The following is a 22246-nucleotide window of genomic DNA, read 5'->3' as shown; positions in this document are numbered from 1 at the left end:
AGGCACAATTTATGCTTACGGGTCGTCGTCTAGGCACATTTTATGCTTGCGGGTCGTCCTCTAGGCACATTTTATGCTTACGAAAAGTCTTGTCTGAATACGACACCTTTTACACAATTTATAATGTCATTCCAATACGATCATGCATCTTTTTTGCTCTTGAAATGCATGTGAATGCGACGTCATTCACAGAACAAATTTAATTTCAAAATTAAGGCTCTAAAGTATAGTCAACTGAAGGATGCACGTCCGGCTCATAACCCACCAAAATAATGTCTTGCTCCACCTATGGGGTCTGTGCCCCACGTTGGGAATCACATTGCTGCACAACAGGCATTTTCTAACAAAAACCGAAATCTTTGGCTTAAAAATGAAGAAAAAACAGGTTACACTTTAAAATTTCTACAATCGCTGATCAGTATTCCAGACAAAGAAAAAACATTTATTTTCACATTAAAACTCATTTTGAAATACATAATAAAGGACGGAATTACTTGCATTTGGACGGAAAAAACTAACGAACATTGTCAGTAGGCCAAATTAAATAAATCCCCAAAAGGAGGTACAAATTCATAGGCACATGGTATATTAGCTATACAATTGTATACAACTTACACTAACATTTTTCGAAAGATACAAACTGATTTACTTCAAATAGGGAGGATATTGGGGAGGGCCAGTTCTCCAGGGCAGAACTTTCAAAAGAAAGGAACGGTCGGTAAAATTGCGGGACACATAATTTTTCAGCCAATTTAGATCCTGACGAAAACACTTTTCTACAGCCCCCCCCCCCCTAAAAAAGACAGTATGTATATTTTGTGCATCTGTTTTCTCACAAAAGGAAATTCCATCATCCCCTCTTTCCTCCCAAACAGGGGTTAAGTTTAATTATAAGACAAAAACCAGAGAGACAAAAAGAAATAAACCATTAACATTCCCCCTTCCATGCTCTTTCCAAACATGGCAACCATTGCAGTCATAGTTGCGTTCCAGCCATTCCCTCTCCCCTTGACGGGATCAGACATATCCCTACGCCATATGCAAACGTTTTCTAATTTTATGGGTTTGCAATTACTTTGTACTAAATTCTCGTAAATAGTTGGTTCATAAAAAAACAACTGATTATTAAGTCTGCAAAGAGCATTGAATGGAGAACCAAACTGTATTTCTTTTTCATTTTTATTTAACAAGTAACCTTAACCCTAATTGGTACCACTGGACACTTCCAAAACACGTAGCAATATTAATTAACTAAATACTACAGACATTAAAAGAAGACAAAATAAAACACAAAACACCATTTAAAATATTTAACTTTCATTTTTAACTTTTTTCGTTTAAAGAGGTAAGATTTTGGCAACTTAACATTACCCTAACAAGGAACTACATTACAAATTATTGTTCAAAGATTCACGATTGACAAGTATTTTTTACTAAACAATTCGGCTATGTTCACAGATTCACGATAGGTAGACGTTTTTTGTCAACAAAATTCGGCTTTGCTTGAAGATTGACGATTGGCAAATTATTTTGGCTAAACAATTCGGCTTTGCTCGAAGATTCACGACTGGCAAATATTTGCCAAGCAATTCGGCTTTGTCAAAATATTTTTGCTAAACAATTCTACCACGGAGATTCAAAAGATGTCGAATTAAAAAACATAAAGTCAACAGGAGAGCAATTATCAAAAGGATGTCTTCCGTTTTTTTTTTAACTCCTTATCACGACTATACAAAATTTTTTTCTTAAACAGGTCTTCAAAGTAGGTCAAAAATGACTTTTTGAATCGAAAGCTCTTATTTTTATTTATTTATACAAATAAAAACAAGAAGTAGGTATACAACACATTTTGTAAACAATAAAACTTAAAAACGTGTTGAAAACCAATTTGAGCAGAAGGAATCATATTTAAATACAATCCAAAAAGCTTTCATTCGATAAATTTTAGTTTGGCGAATAAGTCAGGATGACTTGCTTTCTAAAACGTGTCGTCACCGCTCAGCGATTTGGACCGCAGCCGAGAAAGCAGTAAAGCGTGGCAACAGGAAAATCAAAGATATAATGAGTCAATGCTCGCCTTTTCTCATTACTCGGGCTTGAGACTTGATTCAGCGTTGCCAATGCGGTATAATTGAACCGTTTTCGGTAGAATTTAGAGATAGTGGTAGAATAAGGTACATTCAAACAGAATCCAAAATATCTAGTACATTTTGATTGCATTCGCCAGGTTGAGTAACTCAACAGAAAAAAATCTTCATGAATCAAAAGGTAATTATTACAAGAGGAAAGAGCACTTGAAATCGGTTTCTAAGAGAGAGTGAAGGTTTGAGTTGAAATAAGGCTGCTTGATTTTCAGTTTACTCTAGGATTTTTGTTGGTTAAATGGAAACTGACGTCGAATGCTATAATTGTGCCACAAAAATCTTTTGTGGTACACCTTGGTCAAAAAAGTGCTATAGTTTATCTGAAAGCATTGGCAAAGCTAACGCTTGATATCGATAGCAACACTTGATATCATCTAGGCCGTTCCAAAGATTTTCATTAAAGACAAAGCTAGTGTTTATAAAATTCAATTAGCATCGATCCCCAAAATCCTTCGGTAACAGAAAAGACGAAATCCAGGACTGTGAATCCCCATCCTTTTAAAACCTCGTATTATTTGACATTATTTGTCCTGCCAGCAGTAGTCTTTATAGGCGGATCATCTTTGAACAGGCAGCTATTATTGGACACTCAACATAACTGAACAGCCTTGGAGTATTCCGACGGCTATGATTGGCTGCCAAGTCAATGTCGGCCCTGCTACTGACATGGTGGATGATGTCAATCAAGATGAGGCTTTAGTTCTCTATATATACTGAATATTTACATACAGCTTCTCTTTGATTGGTCCTCTATATATTTTGACAAAGTCTATGCTCGACTCCTAATGATGATAAATTTTTCATAGAAAAGTTCAATTATGGTTATGATAATTATAGCAATAATGTTAAACAGCCGTGCATATTGAATCAGTAACGTAAGCTCCGTGAAGTTTGTCTTAAATAGTAATGTAAAGTCTTGGATAAACACCAATAGCACAATTATACAAGTAGATATACACAAAGGCACATTTATAACTTCTGATTGTTTAGAAATACCAAATTTCTAAATTCCTCGATTGGTACTCGGTAATAAGTTGGTACATGGAATAAACACAGAGAAAACAGTAGGCCTGAAAGAGAAATGAAACGAAAGGTTATTAAGAGTAGGATAAAAAGGATAAAGATCCTCCAGAGCCATTGCTGGCGCATAGGGAGCCGAATCGACGTTTCAGTTGCTGGGTGTTTTTTAGAGGGACAAGTAGCAAGCTTGTCGCCCAACCTTGCTGCGGCGGGGTCGAACCCTGGTCCCCATATTCCCAAAGGAAGAACATCAATCCACTGTGCTACAACAGGTTATTAAGAGTAGAAGTGCTTTTAAAGAAAGATATAATTAAAGGTTTAATTAAAAAAAGAATAAGAAATACAAAAAGTTCGCTCCTTGGCTATAGGTCCCCCAACATTTTTTCCCACCTCCGCATCTGGCTTAGACGAAATTTACCTGCAGTCACTTAAAAAATCAAACTTGCAATGAAAAAAGAAACGTAACTTATTTAGAATACCCATTGCCTACTGAATACATCTCAGACTTACGCCAGGAGCAATAGCACGTACCATGTACTACACTTTAAACCACCGAAACCTATACTTTAATTCATTGTTTTTTTTTTATTAAAAAAGACAAAACAAACAAACATTCACACGGTCATTTATGCTGATGTTAAGGTGATTCTAACACAAGACTCCCGAAATAATACGAGGATTCAATGAGGGGGGGATAAGGGTAACCTCCCGTCAGAATTTGTCCTCACTAAAACTTCCATACCATTCTTCACATTTTTAGAGCAAAAGATACATTTTTACATTAATATTACTTGTCTCAATTAAGTGATTTAGTTTTTATATAATTTTATTCGCCAAGAAGACATTATTAACCTCAAAACCCTGACAGTTTGTTTAGTTTTCAGAGACCATTAGAAAGATAATATATTATAACTTTTTTTGGTTACTAAAAAATGTTAATTCAAAAAGATAACTGTTTTGAAAATACACCTTAGAATATGTGAAGTCTCTATTTCTTTCAAAATAAGATCGATAATTTAAATAAAATAAAAAGATGGATAATTTAACCAAAGAAAAAGCTTATATTAAAAAAGTTCTTCAAAGAGTAATTTCATGAAAAGATAAAATTAACACAGTCCCTGGTAACTTTCACTTGTCTCTGTGGCCTAACATTAATACCATCTTCCCTTAAAATACCCAGCAAAATATGTAATAGTTGAATAAGGCATTGGATTCTGAAACACGACCCTAGATTTCTATTTCTTCTTACTTTTGGACAATACATAAGAATAAAGAATATAAGAAGAAAGAATATAAGAAAAAGAAAAAAGAACATAAGAATACAAGAAAGAATATAAGAACATAAGAAAAGAAGATAGAAAGAATTTAACAGTATAAGAAATTTAACAGCTAACGAATTTAACCTAAATTTAACCTAACGAATTTAACCTAAATTTAACCTAACGAATTTAACAGCATAAGAAAAGATGATAGAAAGATGTGCTTACATTCAATCCACCCCAGATCCAGCAATAGAAAGCAACGAGGACGCCTCTTAACTAAAAGAAAAAGTAAATTATGAATAATGTAGGATAGCTCTCATTGATTAGAATGAGAAAATGTCTTGATTAGATAAAACCGAAATATTTGAATTTTCTGTAAAATTTATCTAAGGTACAAAACTACTCCTGGCAAAACCAGAAACAAAAGGGACAAGTCTATCTAGTCTTACCACCCCTTCCTCTTTGAAATGTCTTCCTCGATGTTTTTCAAAATTTATTATATTTTTCATAATTTTTTTTTGCTTTCTATTTTGAAGTTGTTCTTACCCCACGTTATGGCTAATAAACATGGCTAAAATAGCAAGGTGGAGTTTTCTGCCATTTTGAAGGGCAGAACAACAATTTTGGCCCATAGAAGAACAAAATGATTCAACTTCAAGAATACTCATTTCCCTCTCCTTCCAAAAGATTCCCCATCCCTCTCTTTGATTTTCTCCCACATACATAAAGACTTCAGATAAATACAGTGCTATTTTTTGCAAAGAAATAGATGTCTGAGGTCTTCCTTCCCTTCAATATTAAAAAAAATATCTTGGGACTATACCAGATTTTTTTTTTAATATATCCCGGTAATAGCTCACAGTAATTCACAAGAGGATACGTTACCAGGGCCGAATCCAGGATTTTTTGTTCGGGGGAGGGGTTACACACAAAAACTTTTTAAAACACATCAAAAATTTGCTTATATGTATTTTTGTTACGCTTTTACGACTCAAAAAACATTTCGAAGAAGGGGGGATGCTCAAATCCTCTACTCTCCCTGGATACGGCCTTAAATGTTACATACAAAATATTCAGGGAAGTGCAAAAACTAAAAATGAATTGTCAAAAATATGCAAAAAACTTTAAAAATTAGCGATATAAAAATGTTTCCATTTTTGTTCTATCATGTCTTTTTATGGAGAGCCGATATTCTGGACCTTTACCCAAGTTTCTCACTATTTTATTTATTATACGATTAATTTGTTTCAGTAGGGTTGAAAAAAAGTGCTTCGTCGCAACTGTCGTCTAGTTCATCCATTCTTAGCTAAATTTGATGGTGTAATTTCCAGATTAAGATACTTGCTCTTTAGGGGCTATTTTGCCCTTTTTTTTGAAAATAGAGCATATTTTAAAGGCTTGTAGCCAATTCTTTTGATAAAAATATTGTTGCCAAAATTTTGGTTTTTGGAGTTTCGGTTACTATTAGCCGATGTAGCTCCTTACCTACAGTCATTACCACGATCTGTTTGGTTGGGTGATTCTTTAACGAGGATCTGACACCTAATAAATTTCAGCACGGCTGAAATTTATCGACCTCCCCCATCCTCCTATATACAAATATATAGAAAATTTGCATTCCCGCAACAGAGTAAGGGTGGGGTATCATACAATAAATATAATCAATATTCACAGAAGGGAGAATAATTGAATTCATAGCTAGAAACAGCCAACCTTTTAGAGAAAATAGAAAGACTATTTCAGGAAGATGTTAAGCCAAATGAACGAGTTGTCAGACTCATATACACTCCCACCCCCTTCCCCCCTACAAGCTGATACGCTTTACATCCCTGCATCACATTAAGGGTGGAATAACACACCATGGATATCATATCACAAAATATAAGAAGGGAATACAATTCTGTTTCAGGATTACATGCGGCTTTTCATCAGTCTAAATGCTCTGAGGTATTTGGGAGTCACTGTCTCAGTCACAAGTGATATTCATAGTTACAATGCTGAGAATTTGCTATCTGTTAGATGGCAGGTAACATTTGTTCTTTATTTCTTTTGTGAGATTTGCAATTTCTATTCTACCACAAAGACACCAAGTAAGAAATAAATATATAATTAAATTCAAAAATGGTTGTTGGTGTTGATTTAATCGAGAACCTTAAGCAGTAAAGAGCCACTAGTGAAAGAAAGGGCGTCAAATTCTAGATTTTTGTTAAAACTTGTGATAGTATTATCTAAAAAAAGTCTATTGTTTAGATTAATTAAAATACTTTTTCCCGCAAAAAAAAATTGTTTAAGTAAAAGTAAAGAGCTATATTAAACAAAAGAGGAACAGAAATAAAATCAAACAATTATTCAAGCTTTAAGGAGCGTAAGCCACTATCAACAAGTACATGAAATCACAGAAAACACAAAGTGCAATAAATAACCAAGGCAAATTTAAAACGAACAGACACTACCCACAAAGAGGAGCAGGCCTAACACTCACTCAATCTTCTGAAGACCAAAATATCATACGGGCTTTACTGAAAACAATTGTTATTTTAAGCTGTGCATTTTTATTTGCCGTAACATCAAAACGAAGAAAGAAAATTACCGCATAAAACAAACATTATTGACTGCCAGTTTTATATATGCTGATATTCATTCCTAGAAGTTTCAGCTATTTTTGATCTAGAAAGTGATACAAAATAAAAAAATATTAACTGACATTTTTGAATAGCGAAGTCAACATAGCATGAGACAAGATTTAAGGCTAGTGCCATGTTGCTAGACCTAATGAAGGCTTCTGACACAGTTGACCATGGCCTATCCCCGAAAAAATGTGGTGCTTAAAGGATGCGAGGACGACATCCCGATCTTACAGGAAGCTGTCTTAGTAACAAGCAGCAATTTGTAGAGATGAATCGCATACAGTTGGGAATTGGCCCCATTGTTTGAGGCATCCCAAATGGATCTGTCCTAGGTCAAATTCTGTTTCTGTTGTTTATAAATGATATGCCGATTATGTAGACAATTGCTGTTTTAATGTATGTGATATGACTAAAAATCTATTTGCTGAAGAAAAAGTAGCTATAAGCATTGCAGAGACAGAAAAATAGCTCCAGATATAGATGAAACACGTTCTTGATATGTTGCATTCTTAGTTGATGGCAATTAGGTTTAAGAATAATCTGAGTAATTCAAATTGTGTCATTTCTCCCGATCTCCAGATTTGATCCTAGGATTCAGGCAATGGCACGATATGGAGCTTTAAAGGAGGCCCCTTCCTTTGATAAGATCCAACGTTTCAAGCGTCAATGCAGACTGTTTATAAAACTGCGTCTCGTAACCTTGGTATAATGACAAAACTTCGGAATTTTTTCCTAATTCAGACCTACGCCTTCCATACTTTTCCTCATCCATTTAAACACTATATATCAAACTGTAGAAGTGTTTTATTTCGCGAATTTTCTTTTACTTATCAACCTGTACGCGGTCTCCACACTAACGCTGTTTGGTCACTAGTTGAGCCTCATTCCCAAGATTCGATACGGAATGCATTTGACAGTATGCAATACCAGCTTCTGGACTTCGGCGGGTTTATAAACTTTGTTATAGACTATTGCCTGGTGTACATCTCCCATGCTTTGATAATTTAGCAAGCCTGGGTTTAAGCCCGTGATTATCATTCTTAGCCTTCTGTAGAGAATAGCACCCCACTGGTTATTTCAGCTCGAACGATGCCTTCTCTCCTTCATATGGCATAAAATTCTCTATGGCTTAACAAACAACTGTGTCTTGAAGAAGTTTAAAAAAAGTGTTGGGATTGGGATTCGAAGGGATAGGGCCCCGCTCAAATCCATGGAGACATCACTGCTAATAATATTTTTAAGTTAAGTTTTTTAAGTTAATTTTTAGCTTAAGTTAAGATCATCTGACCGCATCTTGATTGAAAAAAAAAGAAAATATAATATTTCTCAGCTTAAAAGTCTTACTAATAAACACCTTTCAGTTAACATAACATTTATTTTCTTCTTTTCTAGGTGTTTGTAAGAAGGGATAAATACATTATATGAGCCTATTAATATTACATGATTATGATATTATATTATAGAGGGTTGTTAAGGGGTTTACATTTATCAAGTATCTTCTTTATGCTATAGTACCAGGGAGAGGGGAACGTACTTCGCTCGGCGAAAAAAGACAGCCTTTTTAAGCTCCTTCGATAAACAACTTTAATTTGATTTTCGCTTTATTTGCTGTAGAAAACAAAACCATTAGGGTCTTGGACGTTGGGTATTTGCGATGCCATTCATAGAATTTTTTTCAAAATTAATTTCTGAAGTTAAAAATATCCCACTTTTTCTAATTTTTACAAATTAACACCCCCGTCCCCAACTCCCCCAAAGAGAGCGGATTCAGTCCGGTTATGTCAATCACGTATCCAGGACTTGTGCTTATTCCTCCCACCAAGTTTCATCCCGATCTCTCCACTCGAAGCGTTTTCCAGGATTTCCCGTTTTCCCCTCCAATTCCCCAAATATCACCGGATACGGTCGGGATTTAAAATAAGAGCTCTGAGACACGAGATCCTTCTAAATATCAAATTTCATTAAGATTCGATCACCCATTCATAAGTTACAAATACCTCATTTTTTTTCCATTTTCCTCTCTCTCCAGCCCCCCAGATGGTCGAATCAGAGAAAAGACTATTATCAAGTCAATTCGTTTAGATCCCTAGCACACGTACCAATTTTCATCGTCCTAACACGTCCAAAAGCTCCGAACTCGTCAAAGCACTAAAATCCCCCCCCCCCCAAATAGAGCAGATTCGTTTCAATTATACCGATCACGTATCTAGAACTTGTGTTTATTCTTCCCATCAAGTTTCATCCCGATCTCTCCACTCTAAGCGTTTTCCAAGATTTCTGTTTCCCCTTTCCAACCCCCTATATCCCAGGATTCGACTCGAATTGAAAATGGGGCCTTTGAGACATAATTTTTCTATACATTAAGTTTCATTAAGATTCGATCACCCTTTCGTAAGATAAAGATACCTCAATTTTCACGTTTTCAAAAATTTCTTATTTCCACCTCAAACTCCCCCAATGTCACCGGATACGGTCAGGATTTATAATAAGAGCGCTGAAGCTCATGGTCCTTCTAAATATCAAATTTCATTAAGGTCTGATCACCCATTCGTAAGTTACAAAAACCTCATTTTTTCTAATTTTTTCGAATTACCAACCCCCTCCCCCAACTCCCCCAAAGAGAGCGGATCCGGTCCAGTTATGTCAGTCACGTATCTGGGACTTGTGCTTATTCTTCCCACCAAATTTCACCCTGATCTCTCCATTCTAAGCGTTTTCCAAGATTTCCAGTCCCCCCAACTCCCTCCAATTACACTGGATCCGGTCGGGATTAAAAAAAAGAGATCTGAGTTATGAGGTTCTTCTAAATATAAAACTTCATTAAGATCCGATCACTCCTTCGTAAGTTAAAATCCTCATTTTTTCTAATTTTTCAAAATCAACCCTCCCTCAACTCCCCCAAAGAGAGTGGATCCGTTCCGGTTATGTCAATCACGCATCTAAGACTTGTGCTTATTTTTCTCACCAAGTTTCATCCCGATCCCGCAACTCTAAGCGTTTTCCGAGATTTTAGGTTTCCCCCTCCAACTCCCCCCAATATCATTGGATCCGGTTGGGATTTAAAATAAGAGCTTTGAGACACGATATCCTTCAAAATATCAAATTTCATTAAGATCCGATCACCCGTTCGTAAGTTAAAAATACCTCATTTTTTCTAATTTTTCAGAATTAACCCCTTCCCCAACTACCCCAAAGAGAGCGGATCCGTTCTGGTTATGTCAATCATGTATCTAGTTCGTAAGTTAAAAATACCTCATTTTTTAAAATTTTTCCGAATTAACTCGGGGAAACGACTATTTCTAATTCAATCTAGTCTGGTCCCTAATACGCCTGCCAAATTTCATCGTCCTAGCTTATCTGGAAATGTCTAAACTAGCAAAACCGGGGCAGACAGACCGACAGAATTCGCGATTGCTATATGTCACTTGGTAAATACAAAGTGCCATAAAAACAAAAAACTATGGTATGTTCTTCGAGAAAAAAACTATAGACATATATACAATTATTGTTCATATAATAAGGGAGATAAGCAAATATTTGCCATCCCCTTGTACAAGTTTGTATTATCCGGAGTGGCAATTAAACTAGTGCTGTCATTTGGTTGTATAGTATTTGGTATGCTAAAAAAATCTCTTTCTAAATTAAAATTAATTTTAGTTCATGAACGAAGTGAAAAATATTGATTTTATCAGCTGTGCATTATGAAACGTCAAAAATGGACAAAAACGGATCCATCTAAATACAGAGCCCACCGCATCCTGAAAATGTGACTTACATAAATATAATATCCACAAATAAGCCAGAGACCGAAAACAACTTGAAAAAGAATAGCGATTATCATCAAGATCATCCATGGGAAGAAAAATCCTCGAAGCTGTTTGTGCACACCAACGCACAAGTAGATTGATGAGATTATCATGCTCAGGAAATAAAATATGAACAAAGATCCAATATATTGTGCGCCTAAAAAGAAAATAAAATATAAACTTGAATCAAGATGAGAAAGAAGACTAATGAATTGGAAAAAACGACGCAAAGACACACACAAAAAAAATCTTTATGTGCTGAAAATGTTACAACAGAGAGTCAAAGGGATGGAGGAGGGGGTTGGTCATTGTGTTATTTGAATGTTCATAGATTGACAAAAAATGTGTCAATATTTTGCCCAATTATGATGAAATAAAAAACAATAATAATAATTTATTTTTGACCCGCTACAAAAAATCAAAGCGGAGTATCAATAAAAGAAACAAAACAAACACTACACAAAACAGAAAAAACAAGAAACTAAAGCAAACGAGTAAGGCCTCTGTGGGCGGGCAGATACTTATAAGTAGACTGGGGTATTTTGCCAACAAGCTCTGTGAGCTTCGACCCAATATCCGAGAAAATATAAATAGATATGAGGCTCCTATTCCTATACCATGGAGGCAGATACAATAGAAAACGGGAAAAACGGAAATAATAAGAACGGATTGAACTGATATCTTTTTTATGAAAAATAGGGTAAATACCAGAAAGAAACAAAACCGAATAATGGGTAAAAGCCGAGTATAATTTAGCAAGAGACTTTCTATTGTATCTACCTCGGTTAGCAACAATTTTAGAGTAACTTAATTGGATTTTCTTCTTGCAATCAGCAACAGTGAGAGTCCGAAAGGATTTTAGAGTTTTACTACCGTTAATTCCCAGCCACCGAAATGAAGAAACCGACGGGATAGAAAAAGATCCACAGATTAGAGGAGTAGTGATATTGCTATTAAATGAAAGATATTCACACTTTGAAAGATTAAGAGAAAGTCCAATCGCATGAAGTTTAGATGCTACTGTTGAAACAGACAAAGAGAGCCCTTTTTTAGTCCTACTGATCAAAAGAATATCATCCGCATAGGCAAGATAAGAAATATTTACAGAATTGAGGATGCAAGTAGGTGGGATAGAGGAAAGGACAGATGATATACAAAGTTTGGAAATAGAGGGGGAGAGGACAGCACCTTGCCGGACCCCACGTCGTATTGGAATTTTACTATCTGAAACCCTCATATCCGTTTTAATCCGCAAAAAGGAATTTGAATACCAATATCTAAGAAGAAAAATTACCGATATGTTGATACCGTGACTAAAAAGGGAAAAGATAGCTTGGGAAGGCGTAACAGTGTCAAAGGCTTCGGAGAGATCCAAAGCACATAAATGTAACTCGAATCCCTTTTTAGTAGCCTCAGTAAGAACATTAGCCAAAACTTGATGACCCTGCTGGCAACCTACCCCAGCTGAAAACCTAATCTGATTTTCACCAAAATATGCCGAAGAATTAACTGATGGCAGGAGAAGATACTCAAACATTTTGCTTACATTGCAGGAAACCGTTATAGGCCTGTAAGATGCACACTCAGTCGGAATCTTTCCTCTTTTCAGGATTGAAGTAACTGTTCCACACAAAAAACTTTCAGGCACAACCGAGGTGCATAAGCACATTTGAAACAGAAGTTGTAAATGTTGGACTAGAGCTGGACAATCAACATTTAGGTGTTTGACACTTATACCATCACAATCAACAGAGCTAGACTTAAGCTTCTTTATAGCTTGTGCCACCGAAACTAAATTAACTGGGAGGATCTGGTTCTGGCGGAGTGATATGGGAAGCGCAGAAATAAGAAACCTCATAAAAGTAGCATGAACAAAATGGTTTATAGTGTTGAAAATCTGGTCGTAATATTTGCACCAAGCAGCAGGACTAATTGGGCTACTTGTTGACGAAGAGTCATCGATTTTATTTGAATTTACCACATTTTTCCAATCGAAATTACTTGACGGGAATTTGCAAATTTTAGATTTTGCAGACCGTAAATACTTTTTATACTCTAATTTAGTTTTCTGTTTAAGCTGAAATACTACACCGCTACGTGGTCGTTCGCAAGAAACCCAAATACGTAGCCAAAATTTGGCTTTATTTTTCACTGATTTTAGACCCGGATCCCAAGACCATTCAGGCTTCCGCGTATTAAATTTAACACGTTCTTCGGGAACAGCCACCCTCTCAGCTTCCTTCATGCATGATACAATATCAAAATAATATTTATTCAGAAAATTCTTATCATTTACAAATTTAGATCCAACCCGAAGTAGCTGAAAAGGAACTTTTATCCTAGACAAAAAAGCTGTAAGGGCAGAAATATAAAGAGCCCAATTAGCCTTATTCCAATTTCGTCTGGTAAACCATCTACGATTCCCACGTCTATTAGAACTATCTTGCGACAGAGAAATACCAAGCATGAAGGAAATTGGTAGGTGGTCTATATCGCTTTCTATTTCATGTACAGAAACAGTCGAAACAGATAAATTGGGAGAGCAAAGAACATGATCAATATTAGTAAGGCTCCCAGAATGATGGATGTAAGAAAACAGACGATTCTTATCCACTAGCTTAAACTCAGATAAAGAATCGAAAACCATATCAGACCGAATATTTGAATTCAGTAAATCAGCATTAAAATCCCCGGCGACAACAAATTGATAACCGAGAGATGACGCGGATTCTGTCACTTTTTTCAAAACACTACAGGTCTTGGCAAACTTATTCAGTGATTGAACCGACCTACGATCACACGGAAAGTACACGTTAATAAGTATTAAATGTGCAATTCGCACGGCCAAGAGGTTTTCGTCACTATGGAACAGCACAGGCGTCGTGGATGAAAAGGAGCTACGTCTCAGTATACAGGCGAGGCCTCGGGAAGGTCTACCAAACATAGATCTTGCAGCACTCACAAAAGTAATATGGTTTGCACTCCGTTTCGACAAGTTGGTATTATCTGAAGATAAAAGATGCTCTTGAAGACAAACGATGTCATAGTTGCTCGAAAGTTCGTCAATGATGTGCTCTTTTTGACGTGTTCCATTTATATTGTACGAAATAACCGAGAATTTTTGTGACATCATTTTTTCATAGCGGTCGCAATACGAGACTTGAGCACTGGACATAATAGACTATATGAAGTGTGAGAATCGCCGCAGTTTGCACATTTAGGTCTATTTGTACAGGGCACATCTTTCGAAAAAATGTGATTTTCGGCGCAGCGCGCACATTTTTCCACCTGACTGGTACAATCGTTGATAAAGTGATCAGGAGACCTGCACTTAAAGCAACATCGCGGTACACTTACGAAATCATAAATTCTGAAAATCTCGTAACCTATTTTTACTCCACTCTTCATAGCGTCACGTTTTGCAAACGAATCTGAAAAGTCTAGCTTGATAGTTTGGGACAAACCAATTCGGTTTGCGTCAACGAATCCTGAGTCCATTTTGAATTCGGAAGCATTAAATGACAGCGGGATTCCTTTTATTATTCCAAGGTAACGTTTCTGCAGAATCTTCGTGCCAATACCCGAGACTACAGACTTCACAGACTCACAGAAATCAGAAGCTACCGATTTTTCAATGTTTACGAACAGTTTATCTCCCACCGGCCGAGTACTAGCAACCGAATCATGACCACTTAATTGATCGATAAAGTCTTTACGGCTTGTCGGATCTCTAATAGATGGAGGGAATTTAGAGACAACAATAGTAGAGTGGTTATCGGCAGGTTTCGAGGCTCCAGGCTGTGGTAATGGCGGGAAATGATTGGAAAACACATCAAAATGATAAGAAATAGTTTTTAGCTGGATACGCAGCTCGTTTACTCCCGAAAAGAGAGCAAGATAAGCTGTAGCTGGTATCAATGGGACTTCACTAGGGTTTAATATACAAAATACCGGGATATCGAAATCCTCTGTATTGCCCTTCTTGATAAAATCCACTATATCTCCTAAATGACTTAGTGGCGCTTTCAATCCAGTTCGCTTCTGAAATAAAGAATCTGGATACGGCTTGGACCCAAGCCACTTCTTCGCATTCACAATATCATCGACGTCAAAAAATTCTGTAACAAACTTCTTAATGATCTCATCATCAATTCCTTTTTCAACATTTTGCTGAACAAAATTTAACACCGGAGAATAATGCAAATTGTCCTCATCACCTCCGTGCATGTTAACTAATTATAGCGCGCTCACAGTGAAATGCGTGAAATGCACAGTGAAATAACTTGAATGCGGCTCACAGTGATTACAATCTTGAATGCAAATTAAATCATGAGCGATGGAAATTAAATAATAAGCGAGGGAAGCGTAGTTTCTTGCTACCTGATCCCCGCAGTTTAAGGGAGAATCCACTCCCGGCAGGTACAACGGCCCTAGCGACAAGAGAACTCCCCTCTTCTGCTCGCTTATTATCGCGTAATAAGGCGCTTCTACCGTTCCCAAAGTTAACAACTCTCTCTCTTTATTTACTCTTTTCTCTCTTTTTCCATCAGAAATATCGATCAATCAAAGTTCTAATTGATTCCTTTTTTATCTTTTTATCCAGCAATGGAATTGGAGTAAACCAGTCAGACAAGTTTTAATTAAAACCAATCTTTTGCCAAATTTTTCAAATTCTACTAGCTTCACTGGGATTAAAATTTAATATCCATAAGGTCACTGAGAAAGCTTACTCCTTTGATTTCGTTCATAAATATCCGATTTTGAGATAGATGCATTCACCTTGAACTCTAAATTGAAAACTGCATCTAAAACAAGGTAATTCTAACAAAATACACAGAATAATATCGAGAACACAGTCGAAGGATTCCCTACCACCCAATTAAAACCTTGAAACGCAAAAAAGCTTGACACAGAACTATACAACTAAAAAAAAAAAGCATTTCATACTATCAAATGAATTAATTCTTCTTTCTAATTTGGTTAAGTTAAGTTAGTAACACAGATGAAGGTATGATAATTTTTCTTAACTAAAAATAATATTTGAATTTTTTTTCCAGTTAACACAAATTTTAACAAACCTAAATTTAGAAGTAGATTTGGTAAAATTCTAATTAATTGACTTCTTGCTATCTTGGAAAGGGTTTAGGTTAGGAAAATGAAACTTTCAAGAATGGGTCTACAGGCTGAAGTATGTCCCGGGAAGGTATTTTGAAGTACCCACCTCCACTCCTTCTCCCTCTAGAGGGCCTTGAAATTTGCCTACATGACAGGTCCTATTGACATTTTGACAAAACAACATTTTAGCTTAATTTTCAGTTACTAGTTGCTTTTTCTCAGCCTTTAGTTCTGAAAATACAATTCCTGTTATTTGAGTAGAATTTTGAACCATATCAATGTTTTTTTTGTTCAAAATTTAGGAAATGTATTTGTATATCTTTAAAACCTTATAAAATGGGATTGAGCAAAGTTATGAAGCTGAAAACAATTTTGTTGTACTTCAATTAAGCAGAAGATCTATTTTGCAAGGTTTCACTTTTATAACACACATATTTTTAAAGGTCATCAAAGGTCAGGGCCCTCTAGAGGGAGAAGGAGTGGAGTTAGGTACTTCAAAATACCTTCCCGGGACCTACTTTAGCCTGTAGACTCATCCCTGAAAGCTCCATTTTCCTAACCTAAACCCTTTCCAAAATAGCAAGAAGTCAATTAACTAGAATTTTACCGTAGATTTTGCAGAAGTTAACCAAATTCTGGCATCAATATGCACAACCATGGGCGTACGTACCTTCTTGTCTAGGGGGGGGGGGGCTGAAGTTATATTGGCAGTTCACAAAACCTTACATTACAAGCAATTTCTATCATACCTCATACCACTAGTAAGCTTCAGCATTAATCTTCTTGGATTAGTGCTAAATCTTTCCAACATTATGGATAATTATTTCTTGTTTCACTTTTATTCTGTCATTCTTAATGTTTAATTTCAGCTTTTTAACCATATACCTTTTATTAACAACTTTTTTAGCCATTTACCTTTTTCAACAGCTTGTTCAGCCATATCCAGTGTAAATTTGAGGTTTTAGGGGGGCAGAAGCCCCTCCCCTCTGTCCACACTCCGTACGCTCATGTACACAACCAAAATTATGCTTCTGACACAAGTATTTCAGTTTAGTGAGCAAAATTTTTCGCATAGCTATAATCTACATTTTAAGGCAAAATCACGGTTACAGGAACAGCTGCAGCAGTAGAGAGTGAACAACACCCCTAGTAACCGACAGTTTACAAACGCATTTTAAAAAACTGTCTAGTGAGAACTCTCACATTTAATGATAATTCAGGAATAACTTTTATATAGATTTAACTTAATCGTAAAATTCAACTGGAAAACAAATTTTAGGACATTTTGAAAAATAGCTTGAAATCCCCTGAAAAATGATAGTGGATCGAAATGAAAAGTACCCCATTGGAATTAAAATTGTCAAAAATGCTATACTGGTCAATAATAGTCCCTCAAATTGAGCAATAAGGAAAATTACTTATCTGCATGAGTAGCAGTGTTGTGCCTTCTTTTTTCCCCAGGAGTGACTGCATCGAACAAGCGGTCATATATTAGTGGAAAAGGGCTCATTTGAATGGATATCGCAATATATAAGGTCCTTAGAGGTTTTGACCCCCCCCCCATTTTGAAAAATAAAGGAAATAACTTTTCTGCATGGTTAGAGAGGATGTGTGTCTTTCATCTCAGATCGCAAAGTTTTTCTGTCAGAGATCCAATTAAGGCTGGAAGATCAAGAAATTCAGAAATGGTGGAACGACCTTAGCCAGTCGGAAAGCTTTAATTTCTTACTATAAGGTGAAAGAAAATTATGGTGAAGAGTTTTATTTTAAATTAGGGATTTCAAAAGAATCCCTGAGGTCATGGATGCAGATGCAAGCAAAAGTTGTTACCCGAAAATTCGGTATACTTGCCCGATTTGCGGTGATTTTGATGGCCTGGACCATTTTCTTTTCAGGTGTCAGGGGCTAAAAGAGCTAAGAGGGAGCTTTCTTTGGCTGGGTGGTCGTGAGCCCCTTCTTGGAACTTTGAAGCCGACGTCAAAAATAAATATGGTAGAAGTGGGAAATTTTGTCCGGAAGGGTCTTATTAATCGAAAGTCGAGTGTTACATGATTTAGTTTGTTTGTTGTATATGTATGTATACGGCCTGGAAAATGGCTTTAAATACAGTCATTCATTCATTCATATACAAGTGCATGTTTGTGATTTGTACTGTTGTTTAATTTCCTTGCTTGTTGGTTATTTATTTATACTTTTTTGTGTATATAGTCCATAGGCTTTTGAAATACACTTATCTATCCATCTATCTATTTTTCTGCCATGGCCAACAGGCATCCACAAGGTCGCAGAGATAAATTCAGCTGCTGATTTAGATCCTAATTCTTATATATACGTCCTTCTTATATATAACACTTAATAATTCCATCGTGAAGTGCCATGTGGCACCACAAATGGCACATTGGTACCTTTTCTGGAATATAAAAACCACAAAAAATACAATGGAACCATTGCAATCTGCTTGGTCAAAAGTGCTTTCGGTAGGTTGCAATCCCTCTTTTTCATACACTCCCTTAGTAATTGAACACTAAAAACAAGGAATGAAAAAAGCCTATTGAAAATAAAATGTTCGTTTGTTTGTTTTCATTTGCCCTGTGGCAGTGCAACGGCTTGGTCTCTGCTTGGTAATAAGAGGCCCGGTGTTTTATCCAAAAGTCACAAGGTCAGGCGACAAACTTGGTACTTGTCACTGTAAAAAAGAACCCGGAAAATGAAACTTCAATTACTGTCGACGCCATATGCACGACCAATGTCTCTTGAGTGTCTTTACACTTTATTCCTCCTTGAATTATATTTCCACCAGCGACAGAATTTGCGTTCGCTATATGTCACTTGGTTAATACCAAATGCCATAACAAGAGCTAAGAGCTCATATGGCACTTGTGACGAGGCAAGAAGAGCTAAGAGCCAAGAGCTCATATGGCATGAGCTCTAGCAAAATTTTAAGAATCAATAGATTGATTTAAAAGGAAAATCAGTGGCTTAATGCCGGTCGGGATTTAAAATAAGAGCTCTGAGTCACGAGGTCCTTCTAAATACTAAAATTCATTAAGATCCGACCACCCACTCGGAAGTTATAAATACCTGATTTTTTCAAATTTTTCCTCTCCCTTCAGCCCCCCAGATGGTCGAGTCGGGGAAAACGACTTTATTAAGTCAATTTGTGCATCTCCCTGACACGTCTACCAATTTTCATCGTCCTAGCACGTCCATAAGCACCAAATTCGCCAAAGCGCTGAACCCCACCTCCTAACTCCCCCAAAGAAAGCGGATCCAGTACGATTACGTCAATCACGTATCTGCGACATTTGCTTATTCTACCCACCAAGTTTCATCCCGATTTCTCCACTCTAAGCGTTTTCCAAGATTTCCAGTTTGGTCCCCTTCACCCCCCCAATGTCAACAAATCTGGTCGGGATTTGAAATAAGAGCTCTGAGGCATTATTTCCTTCTAAATATCAAATTTTGTTAAGATCCGGTCACCCGTTCTTAATTTAAAATACCTCAATTTTTCTAATTTTTCCAAATTAACAGCCCCCGCTCCCCCAAAGAGAAGGGACCCGTTCCAATTATATCAATCACGTATCTATAACTCGTACTTTTCTTCCCATCAAATTTCATCCCGATCTCTCCACTCTAAGAGTTTTCCGAGATTTCTATTTCCCCCTCCAGCCCCCATGTCCCGGATCCGATTCCAGTTAAAAAATGAGCATCTGAGACATAAGATCCTTCTATATATCAAGTTTCAATAATATCCGATCACCCATTCGTAAGAAAAAAATATCTCAATTTTCACGTTTTCCAAGAATTCCGGTTTCCCCCTCCAACTCCCCCGAATGTCACAGGATCTGGTCGGAATTTAAAATGAGGGCTCTAAAGCACAAAATCCCTCTACATATCAAAGTTCATTAAGATCTGATCACCCGTTCATAAGTTACAAATACCTCATTTTTTCTAATTTTTCCGAATTACTCCCCCCCTCCAACTCCACCAAAGAGAGCGGATCCGGTCTGATTATGTCATTCACGTATCTTGGACTTGTGCTTATTCTTCTTACCAAGTTTCATCCTGATATCTCCGCTTTAAGCGTTCTCCAATATTTCAGGCCCCCCCCCCAATGACGCTGGATCCAGTCGGGATTTAAGATAAGAGATCTAGTTACGAGGTCCTTGTAAATATGAAATTTAACTAAGATCCGATCGCTCCTTTGTTAGTTAAAAATACCTCATTTTTTCTAATTTTTCAGAATTAACCCTCCCCCAACTCCCCCAAATAGAGCGGATCCATTCCGGTTATGTCACTCACGTATCTAGGACTTCTGATTATTTTTCCCACCAAGTTTCATTCCGATCCCTCCACTCTAAGGGTTTTCCAAGATTTCAGGCCCCCCAACTCCCCCCCCCCCCCAATGCCACCGGATCCGGTTGGTATTTAAAATAAGAGCTCTGAGACACAATATACTTCTAAATATCAAATATCATTAAGATCCGATCACCTGTCCGTAAGTTAAAAACACCTCACTTTTTCTAATTTTTCTGATTTAACCGTCCCCCCACTCGCCCCCAGATGGTCGAATCGGGGAAACGACAATTCTAATTTAATCTGGTCTGGTTCCGGAGAAGGCTGAAAATTTTTATTTTTATTTCTTTTTAAATGAAAAAAAATGTTTATGTGAGCGCAGTATTCTCTAGCCCACATAATTGCTTTTTATAAGGCTACAGTTCCAGTCTTCAGAGAAACGGGTTTATTACTAATGGTCCAAAGAATACAAAATAAAAAGACAGGGAATTATTGCCCTATACAGAGAAGAAATTAGAAATATGTCCCAAAACAAAAAGAAAGAAATAAGTAAAGAAAGAGATGGGAAGAGAGAAAGAGAAACAGAGATTGAGTGAGGGAGACTTACTTCCAGAATGCCTGTCAGTTTCAAACATTGGGAGATAGAACTGATGAGACTCTCCACCATTCATGACAAAGGCAACATATGTGATACATACGACACTCATCATCTAAAATGAATTTCATAACTTTAAAAAAATACTATAGAATAATTTATCCTATTATTAACAAACATCAATACGAATAAAACAAGTGTAGGTATTTCAGATCGAATATTCCCCTAAAAAGATCCAAAAGCTCATATGGCACTTGTGATGAGGTTGGAAGAGCCAAGAGCTCATATGGCCCTTATGACGAGGTCGGAACCTAAAATTAGACCCTGTATTAGAGTTATCGATTTTGCTGTTCTTTGTTTATTCACAACCCCTTGGACATAGGGCCGAAATATTCATTAAAAAATTAGATTTCCACTGTCTTAAAAAAAGATCCTATTGTTCATCTTATTTTTAATGTTTGTGATGGAAAAAAGTGCGCTCTTTGTCACAATTTGCGCTGTCTGCCTTTTTGGAACCACGGAGAGATTCGACCCAGAAGGAGAAGAAGGATTTTACGGTCTTTTCCCTAAGGCCTTCTCTAATAGAGATGGTGCTGTAGCAGGTAAACTCGGGAGCAGTGAGACCCAGTGTCCTTCTTGGGGGAGGGGAAGGGCACAAAAGGGACCCTAAATTATCGACATCAATAACTCTACCAGAAGGCGTCATCAGATGCAAGCTGGACTTGGCGAGGAATAACACATAGTCCTTGTAGTAATTTTGTGTGTTCAATCATCAGCTTCTAACTACAAGAAGAAAGTACAAATTGGAACATTTTCTTCAAAAACCCTTCCTTAACTGTTTTACTGAGGTCAAACATAATAATAGGAAAAACGCAAATTTTACATGTTCTGAGGTAAGAAACTTGGGAGACATATAAAGTATTGGAGAAGAGGGGGGGTGATAGGTACCTTAATTTCAGGCATCAGAGTATCTACCTATAAAAAAGACCAAATCTCTGGCAGGGGGAGGGGGTGAGTTAAAAAGTCTCCTGGTATCAGCAGATTTACTTGCCAGGCTGGAACAATTCATTCGGACCAGGACAAGAGCTACTTGTTTCAGGAGCCCCTGATAGATCACACTTTTGCTTGGGAATGGCCTTAATTAGGTCATTTATATCCATCACAAGCACTTATTGGATCTCAATTAAAATTAGTAGGTAAAACTAGGTAGGAGTTTAGTCATTTTCATTTTGGGGGAAGGGTCGAGTCCAATAGCTTATAGATCATTCTCTGCTAGAAGCCAGTGCCTATGAAGCTTTTTCATTATTGAGGTGCTTCTTGAAATTCGCAAATAGATCGTTTCATGGACGTTCCATGAACACCGGATATCGTCCAGGGCGGA

The 22246-nt window shown here is 36.8% G+C and overlaps 1 protein-coding gene across 3 annotated transcripts in view; it reads right to left on the bottom strand.

The window, feature by feature from the left end:
- Positions 1–421: 421 nt before the first annotated feature.
- The window catches only part of LOC136031794 (uncharacterized), a 42036-nt gene continuing 20211 nt past the window's right edge, over positions 422–22246 (bottom strand). For all 3 annotated transcript variants that reach the window (XM_065711582.1, XM_065711581.1, XM_065711583.1), the window contains exons 3-6: positions 20878–20980; positions 10829–11016; positions 4652–4702; positions 422–3214 (exon numbers count right to left, since the gene is read on the bottom strand). In XM_065711582.1, coding sequence (XP_065567654.1) covers positions 3131–3214; positions 4652–4702; positions 10829–11016; positions 20878–20980 — 426 coding nt within the window. In that variant the 3' untranslated portion in view covers positions 422–3130. The remainder of the gene's footprint in view (positions 3215–4651; positions 4703–10828; positions 11017–20877; positions 20981–22246) is intronic.

Source organism: Artemia franciscana, chromosome 10 (genome assembly GCF_032884065.1).
Source record: "Artemia franciscana chromosome 10, ASM3288406v1, whole genome shotgun sequence".
NCBI classification, from domain to species: Eukaryota; Metazoa; Arthropoda; class Branchiopoda; order Anostraca; family Artemiidae; genus Artemia; species Artemia franciscana.
This window is presented reverse-complemented; position numbering and strand designations above follow the sequence as displayed.